The 9705-nt window shown below is 42.1% G+C and overlaps 1 protein-coding gene across 1 annotated transcript in view; it reads left to right on the top strand.

The window, feature by feature from the left end:
- Positions 1-4648, top strand: part of LOC104952463 (probable global transcription activator SNF2L2) — a 19862-nt gene extending 15214 nt beyond the window's left edge. The window contains exon 4 of the mRNA XM_010779287.1: positions 4613-4648. Within this exon, the coding sequence (XP_010777589.1) occupies positions 4613-4648 (36 nt within the window). The remainder of the gene's footprint in view (positions 1-4612) is intronic.
- The last annotated feature ends 5057 nt before the right edge of the window (positions 4649-9705 follow it).

Genomic DNA, 9705 nt, shown 5'->3' with positions numbered 1-9705 from the left:
AGTGTGGGTAGGTGAGCCTCCCTGAAGAACATAAGCGAAGAGCATTATTATTGCTGTTATTATTATATTATTATTATTGTGTGTTGTTGCTGATATCAGTGGATATTCAAGTTTGCATGTTCAAATGGTCCAGTAATGAGAAATGTATGTTAAGATGCTTTGTTTTCGGATGTCTGCCTTTCGCCATTTGAAATTACTTCAGGGACGTGTTTCTCTCGCTCTTCGTCTCTTGTGTGTTGGTTTGAAGTCTATCGTGCTGACGTGACCGATTTGATTGGCTGAGTAGCGTCACCTCCTTGAAAACATTAAGACAATAACGTTTTTAAAACTTTTAATTTTTAGTTTTAAATGATTGATACAAATCCAGCTAAACTGTGGACTAGTTCCTTGCACCCCTAATAATGAACCTGAATGGTCTCCCAACCATATTGCATCAGTAACGTGCACTTGTTTTTTATTATGAACAAGATTCGCAGAGGACGCTGGTAGCGTCGGAAATATGAGGTGTTGTTCAGTTTGTGTGTTTGTGAAACAAATGCGTGTCCGTGCATGAAAAATATACACACCACCCAATTATCAATGCATGTTTCAATTCACTACCCTGGAAGTTAATACAGTTGTTAAACGTTGGAACCAGCCTTTGACAGCGTTCTTCCTTGCATGTCAGTCGCCTACACCTTCTTACAGAGGACAGTGGCACATCTAGCGTGCAGCATCGACCCGTATATTTCCCGCACGGCGCGTGTTCCAAAGACATATATTCTTTTTAACATTTTTCAACATGTGGATACAATGCTTAATATGCCCCGGCAACACACTTGAGCGTCAACTTTGCCTCCCTTATTACACTCACCCTACTTTAGAGTGGGAACAATGAGTCTGCGTCTTTGAATGCACACCAGGAATACCAACGTCAGATCATCCTCTGGACTGCAGCCTCTACCGCACTTGCTTTGATCAAAGTCAATGCGAAACCTGCACTTCCACACAGGTAGGTGGAGGGGAAGGGAGTGAGTCACTTTTGAGCGCAGCCTTTTGGCGAGGTGGGGAACTCACTGTCCACGACAGGCCACAGGTGGGCAAGGGTCACTTTACTCGGTCTTTTCTTGTTCTTATTGTGTCTCACGGCTGCGCCTTCCCCTGAAGCTCCTCCGGCGCCACCCCAGGGAGGCGCGCCTCACACTTTGAAACGCTGCTTCTAGGCACATTGATCTATACATGGATAACTAACAAAAACCTCTATTTTGGTCTTGCAACAGAAACAAATACCTGAAATACGTAAACAGTAGAGAAGAGCATGTTAATCTATCTCTCTCTCTGTGTTAAGAAATACATACAGCAGGCCTAAAAAACCATCTCAATGTCCTGAAATCTTAAACATAAAACACAAATATAAGTACAAGGAATACAATAAATGAGTAGAACACTCAAATTAGACACTAGACTCAAATGGGTCATATGAACAGTCTCTCAAAGTAATAATGATATACAGAGGTCCAATAGGCATGCTAACATCTCTCTCTGTCTCGGTCTCTCTGTCTCTCTCTCTCTGTTAAGAAACACATAAAAACAAGCAGGCTAAGAAATCACTATCCCCTGATATAATGCTGCAAAACACAATTCAATATATTTAGGCGGGTCCCTACCATATTCTCAAGCAGGCCTCCAAATGTTCATCAGTTAAGGTGGAACGGTATTTCGACTTCACTACCTTCATTTGGGAGAAGGCTGGCTTGCATAAATAAGTCGAGCCGAAGAGTGAGTTCAGTGAGGTGGCACATTTTCTGACGTTTGGATACTTTTCAACTGAATAAGTTCCAAAGCTGTCCGGCATGGGCACGCGACTTCAACTGAATGTCGGCCTGCAGCGACAACATCTCATCCTCCAGCACAGACGGGTTCAGGTGAAACACTGCTCGGATGTTTTGGGCCAGCGAATCAATATCATGGTCTTCACTAAACGGATAGCACATGAATGTGGCGATTGGATCGGGAAGCGTTTTTCGAAGTCAGATGTAATGTTATTGACTTGCTCTGTCTAGCGCACACTTTCAAGGAGCGCACTGTCCTTCCCTTGCTTCTCCAGCTCAGAGGCGATGTTTTGGAAGTTGGCCAAATCTTTGCGCTGCAGCTTTGAACACAGCAGATGCAGTCTTCGTTTGAAGGCATTAACTGAGCTGATCATGTCAACCACAGTTCTGTCTTTCCCTTGTAGCTCCAAGTTCATCTCATTTAACATGTGTGTTATGTCTGTTAAAAACGCCAGATTTAACAGCCACTCCTCGTCATCTAGACCAGTGTCTACTATTTCTGTTTTGTTTGTGTAATCCCGAAACAAGGCGTCTGCTGCTTCTACGAAGGCTTCTTTCACCATCTCCATCTTGAAATGACTTGTAGCGTGACTCACTCGTAGAGATGCTTCAGTGGCTGCCTTTGTGGTGGATGTCGGCTTTAAGATAAGTGACTGCTGTCCAGCTAATTGTGATTTAAGTTCCCTCACCTTTCTCTCTCTCAACTCGCTACTCGGAGGGAAGTCGCTATCATATCCCTTGTGAACACTCCGATAATGCCTCTCCACGTTACCTTTCTTTGGCAGAGCGACGCTTGCTTTACAAATAATGCAAATAACCTTTGAATGTGACATCACAAAAAAATATTCTTCCTCCCATTCTGGGTGGAAGTGGTATGTTTTTAGCTTTTTGCTCGGTCCCGCACTAATTTTGTTGTTTGTCTCTTGTTTGCCTCTTAATTTGAGTTTTCCCGGCACTTGACTGATTTTGTATCGCTTTGCATTCTGGGTTAACAGACTGGAAAGCGATAGGTCGCTTTTTCTGTCAATCAAGTAAACTCCTGAATTAAGTGGCAGGGAGGCCAAGGGAGGAGGGATCGTTTATTTTAACGGAACTGGATTTTCTTTTTTATGAAGGACTCACGATCTACCAGCATTGCGGTCGACTGCGGTCGACGTACTGGGCACCTCTGAGCTAAGCTATATTTGCTTCTGTGACAGCTTACCTCACTGGTCCCCTGTGTACAGCAGAGCCACCTACCGTCTGTGAAACCTCCTCCTGACTGCAGAACATCTCTCATTATATGTGTTATTATGTTTTTTATCTGATTATCTAATCATATGCACCGTCCGCTAGAGTCTGTTGATATGATCTCCTGATTAACAGAAGCATGAAAATAACCTGATGATACTCCATGGTGGGGGCTACGGTAGAAATGGCCGGGATTTGCGTTTTTACCCGCTTAATGTCTGACCAATTGTTGAACAGCACTTCTGTGCACATTACTTTTGTTTAGTTTATAGTCCGTTTGAGTTTTGCGCCTGTGAACGCAAACCGAACCTTCTGAAAAATGAATCAATGTAACAAACTGTCGTCTGGTGCGAACCAAAGAAACGGGCTAATATGTGTGAATGCGACCTACATTTTATTTCTACAGCCATTACAAGCCTCTTGCATACTGGAAAAAGCTTACGAAATAATTCACAGAGTACTATATTTGGTATAAAATGCCAGATAAGTGTAATATTATTCATTAAGATTTTGTGTGTAAGCTTAAATAATTTCAAAAAACAGCTAGTGAGCATAATTCACATTGTCAGATGCTAGCGTTAGCTGTAGCTTCTAGCTAATTAACATTACAGCCTGTCTCTTTGAGCCTCCCTCCCAAAAAAGTGTTTGGTATCTCTGCCATGTCATGCCAAGGAATGACTAGTGGTGAACTGTATGGGTCATGGAGACTACGTCCGTGTTTTATAAAATGTTAACAAGAATTTTTTTAATCACACAAATGGCACCAAAAGACAACTCTTGTCTTTGAAATAAATTTCTCAAGTGACATGTATTTATCTTCAGTCTTGTAATGAGGTAGAAGTGTGATAGCAACCTGATGGTTACAATTTCTGTTGCTCCAGGTGGGGACATTTTGACAGGAACACAGTGCAGCGATTATAAAACAGTTTCAAAATTGATTCAGTGATCTCCAGAGAGGACATTTAGAAATTATAATTCATTTCTTGTAAGCCACTGGCTGTGCCAAAACAACCAAGCTTTGAAAGGCTATAAACAGAGCCGGGCAGCGCAGCACCGAGGGAGTGGAGAAAAAGTTCAGCGGGCCCAGCCAGCATCCCAATATTTCACTGTTTTATCTAACCACAGAGCTGTGAATCATGAGGAAATCTTCTCGCCAAGTGACTGGATAGACCTCCATGAACTACGCCAAAGACTCCCACAACCAAAGGCATTCCTTCCTTTCCCACTTCTCTCCTTGGCGTGTACAGCTAATTATCATCAGGCCCAATGGTGGTCATGAGGGGGAAAGTGTTCGTGCAGAAAATGGCTACCACACTTTTCAGTGGGTCGCGCTTTCCACGCTTTGTGCTCAATGAACGAGAGTGTGGGAGATCGCAGGGTCCACTGGAGGGAAGGAAGGCTTCGTGCATTGCATGAAAGTCACTGAAGCATAATCAGTCATCCCGCAAAGTACAGGAACATGCCCACTGTTAAGTTGTTTACATATCCTGATAATGACTCCGGAGTAGGTAGTAAGAGCAAATCAATGCACGGAGAGGGAGAGATTTAGGGTGCTGCAGCCTCTGATGTAGCCCAGGCTGACAGAACATACCCGTATGATGGATTAGTGCAGCTGGCAAATTACATCTCTCTAATTATGCTTTTCAAAGTGCGTTACGATGTATCACTGTTTGCTTTAATCTCGGCTAAACACAGGGCTGATGCTTTATCGAGAAAAAAAGAAAAGTGCTTCAGCTCAATTCTTGGGAATTCATTTTTAATTTGTAGAATTAGAGGTATTTGAAGATTATTTTATTTTATCAGAAGCTTTTTTGTACATCTGGACTTCGTAACATTGTTTTTCGTTGACCCGTCCAAAACAAACAAAACAGTAATTATTACGTAATCTGTATGTTGTTAACATCCATCACCGTTGAGGGATTTTGGGTCAAAGTTGAAACAGGAAGTGGTTCCTGCTTCAGCTTGACACGCTGTACCGGTTAGACTTCAGTATGACTCAAACTAATTTATATTAACACAATGTCATCCAAACACTTCAAATGTGTTTATAACTAAAGACCTGCTCAGAAGCGGGGCTAAAACCTGCAATCACAGTTGATGATTTTGAATTGCACATTCGGGGATACAGCACACACTTTCAGTCACTCCTTGATGGCATTCATGGCGTTGCACTTGGTTGTTCACATGAAAACTGACGGAATGGGGTTTTTGTTAGAATGAAAAAAGAGCCGCACCTCAATATCTGATAGACATACAGCCAGAGGTGGAAATAGTAGTCAGATTTTGTACTTAAGTAAAAGTACAAATACCAGAGAGTGGGAATACTATGTTACAAGTAAAAGTCCTGCATTCAAAATCGAACTCAAGTAAAAGTACAAAAATATTAGCATAAAAATATACTTAGAGTACCAAAAGTAAACGTATTAATTATGCAGATTGGTCCATTTCAGAATAATATATTATATGTTTTGATGATAATTATTGTTGCATTAAGTGTTATCAAAGCTAGTAAAGGTGCAACTAGTTTTAATGCCTTTATTTACTGCTGTGTCATTTTGGAATATAATCCAGATTCAACTAAAGTCTTGTATACATTTTGATTATGATAAAAACATGAATCCAAATCTGGAAATTATCTAAAGAAATGAAATAAATGTAGTGGAGTAAAAGTACAATATTTACCTCTGGATTGTACAGGAGTAGAAGTACAAAGTAGCATAACATGGAAATACTCATGTAAAGTACAAGTACGTCAACATTGTAATTAAATACACTACTTGAGTCAATGTACTTAGTTACTTTACACCACTGCATACACCTAATCCACACTGTAACTGGTTAGATTCTGGCTTTTGTTGGGTGTCATATACAACTCCTCCTATACTGCGCAATAAATTCAATTATACACATGAAGATGGTAAATGGACTGCAATTATGTAGCACTTTTCCAGTCTTTGCACCTACTCAATGTGCTTCAACATCAGCAGTCACACAGTGACAGATGCTCAAGGAGATACTTCATTCACATACTGTTGGCCATCTTGCCCAAGGATATCGACTTGTTGACTGAATGGGCTAGGAATCAAACTATTTAATTGTTTAACGACTTCTTAGCCCCACAGCCACAGCTTGATAGAGAAATCTAAACCCTGAAGAACTTCTCACAGCCAAACAGCTGACTTGAACCCTAGGATAACAGCTTCAAGATGAAGAAAAACTACAGATTACAACTTTGTATATAATTATGTGTGGTCCTCAGTACAACATCTGGCCACTTGTTAAAAAATCAGGCAAAGGCCCTTTCGGAGAAATCGTGACAACAGCAGCAGCTCTGAATCCCATTATTTTAAACGGCATTGTTTCTTATGTCTGAAAGGGCTTTAACAGGGCAACAAGTTAAGGGGTCTGACAATCACACAGGTTGTAACCCAAATTCAGTGCAAACCCTCTCGGTAGGTATTTAATTGTAGAAAAGAGTAACAAGTCAGTTTTGTTATTTTTGCAGCAATATTTAATTAAAATGTGCCTATATTAGCGTTTGCAACTATTAGCTCTTGAGTTATTCAGTGACGAAGTATTTCTTTAGGCCAACTTACAAAAATACTGTTTAACCAGTTTAGCCCTAAGCCTGTTTTTCAGGTCTCAGGCTCGAAAATGACATTCCCAGAACAAATGACCATATCTTCCCTTCTAAAAGGGTTACATTAATAATATTTTTTCTCAAAGAAATGATAAACTTGTGAGTTGGATGTAGAAAAGTCAGAATCAATATAGATGTTTTTTATTTTAAAGAAAATTCCGATTGAACATAGTAAAAAACTTTAAATTATAAAAAAAAAATGAAATGGGGGTTTTACCGTTTCTCTGGAAACCATTGGTCGATTTTGGTGATTGACATCTCTTTCTGACCGTTAGAGCCAATAGAATAGAAGGGGAATCTCCCCACACACACACATGGTAAAACAAAAAGGTGGGTGCTTCGCGGACGCAGCTTTGCATGAGAGTGAAGCTATAGAGCTATAGCTCTCGCTCTGACATCTGCAAACCGAAAAGCGGGTTTATTGCTCATGGATTATCAGAAATCATTTCAAAGGGACACAGACACATTGGATTAACCTATGGATTAACCTTCAGCAGCGTTTTTATCGTTTTAATGCCATTGAAGACCACTTTTGACCAGACAACAACACAGGTGAGCCATGTTAGCGTTTTTAGCTACCGAGCGCCATATATTTTGATGTCTGTTCTTGTTAGTACCTCCGGAAATTCGTATAATTGAGTGATTATGAGGGAACCCCTCGATTCTGTGTCACCTCACGATGTGAAACGATGTGTTGGATGTGCAGCAAAGATAAATAATAAGGTTTTGTGAGTGAATTTCGGTGCTGTTGGTGAATCATCTGTTAGCATTTTTTGCTCGTTGCTAATTCAGAGGCTCAGCGTTAGCATTGTGGGGTTTTTTGAAAAGAAAAATTAAAAAGATGAGTTTCTTCCCGTTACATTGATATAAAACATTCATAGTTTATTAAATGAACATGCCCTCAGACACTGTTTCCTGCAAGATGTTGCGGCAGTACCCCGGTACCGGGGTCTCTCGGGCTTAACAGGTTGAAGGTCACCTATTATGCAAAATCCACCGAGGAAATCGATCCAAAGAGCCCTTCCGTAGACACGGGGGCTCCCAGGAGATCAACAGAGAGAAAATAGAAAAAGGATAAACTCCATGTCTCCTTAGAAATCCTTCATGCTTGCCTTTCCGACTACCAGACGGCAGTCAAAGCAGCCAAAACAGAGCATATTTATCTGTTAATCTCCAAAAACAGCCATAAACCTCAGGTTATTTTTAATGTCCTCAACTCGATCATTAATCCCTGTGATGTTTCTCCAATTGGGCCATCGACTACTCTCTGTGATACATTTCTTACATTTTTTATCGAAAAAATATCTGCGCTTAGGCTAGCCCACACCATTGCTACCCCAGATTCTGCTCCTTTTCTGTGCCATGCTGTCCTCGACCACTTTGAGCCTGTATCCCTCTCTTCTCTCTCGGATGTAGTCTAGGGCGGTGGTGGCGAAGTTGATAGGGACTTGGCTTGGCAACTGGAAGGTCAACAGTTCAAGTCCCAGCAAGACCAAGTGCTACCGAGGTGTCCCTGAGCAAGGCACCGTTCCCTACACTGCTCCCCGGGCGCCGTACAATACGGGCAGCCACCACTGCTTCCTAAACACTGAATCGGTCAAAAATGCCAGAGAACCAATTTCCCCACAGGGATTAATAAAACGTTAATGAAGGGAGGAGAGAAAGTGAAAAGGAGTAAGAACAGCGAAAACCTGCGGACAGAACAACTCGCAACTCGCTAAGACAAAGCGAGGCCGCCCCTCGCATCCTTAGACGATGATTTTTGAATCAGTTGGAGCAAGTGTTTTATTTGCTTATATAACACATCTCTCTAGCTCATGATGTATTCCCAGGCGCCTTGCAAACATGCCGTGGGGGTTGCAGCCACTAAACTTAAGAAAGAAAAGATCCCGACCCTGCCATCCTCTCGCCAATGTTTAGCCGCACTCTCGCGAGCGTTTGTATCTAAAAGTCGCTGGAGCGAGTATCTAATGTCCAGCGTACAGTCGTTCTTGGAAGCCACACATGTGCATCCACTATAAAGTTTCAAGTCTGGCTTTCAAACCCATAGCACAGCATCTGAAAGCAGCCGCTTTAAGAGTTATTAATTATCTTGCTCTTAGCCGCCGACGTCAGGTAGCCAGCTTGTCCTTGGTCGCTGTTAGATCTGACAGCTGCCTTTGACATGCTGGACTCGCTATTATAGCCATACTGTTGTCCCAGCTTGACATACGCAGGCCATCCCAAGGGCTCGGCCTTGCATGGTTTCAGGTGCCTAACTGACAAGACCAGCAGGCCTCTCAGTGCAGTTGGGTGCTCTTCTCCTCTGCTTAAAGCCCTCTTACTCATGTGGGGTTCCCAAGGCTCGCCCATCCTTTCTTCTACTGTACATACGGCCCTAGGTTTAATTCTCACAAAAATAAATCCCTCTTCACTTTGTTGCGAGCTTACGGACCGTACAGACGTCTATCTGCCTACTCAATAGCAAAGGTCAACTCACGAGAGCAGATTGATGGACTGTGCTTAACATGAGATTTTATAACCACTTCTGTCCAGTTGAATGGTTAGTGACTTCGATGCGCTTTTAAATTTGATTAAGGCAGGTCATGCACCGTAGTCAAGACCTGCTTTTTTTAAATACGACTAATTGCCAAGACCAAAGTCGTTTTTTAATCTTTTTAAAGACCTAGAATGGGTTATCTAACGCCTTTGTTACTCGAGAGGATTATTGCAACGCTCTGTATGTGGGTATGGACCAGGCCTCAATTAGTACGCCTGCAGCTAAGTCCAGCAACTCAGCTACACGATCTTCTCACTGCCATAAAAAATGCGTAGACCACATAAACCCCCCAAATTCTGCCCTCATAACTGGTTCCCATTCTTCCGGTCTTTCAGAATAGAGATTTTAAACTCCTTTATTTATGTTTCAAAAGCACAAATGAGCTGGCCTCCGGCCTATATACTATATAGACCCGCCAGGGCCGCCCCTCCCTACAGGCCATCACGCGCTGCAATGGGCCCCCGCCTTGCTTAGGCGGCCCCAGA

The sequence above is a fragment of the Notothenia coriiceps genome, unplaced genomic scaffold, assembly GCF_000735185.1.
Source record: "Notothenia coriiceps isolate Sejong01 unplaced genomic scaffold, NC01 NC01_scaffold00000339, whole genome shotgun sequence".
Taxonomy (NCBI): domain Eukaryota; kingdom Metazoa; phylum Chordata; class Actinopteri; order Perciformes; family Nototheniidae; genus Notothenia; species Notothenia coriiceps.
Note: the sequence above shows the minus strand (reverse complement) of the source record. Positions and strands in the feature narration are given on the sequence as shown.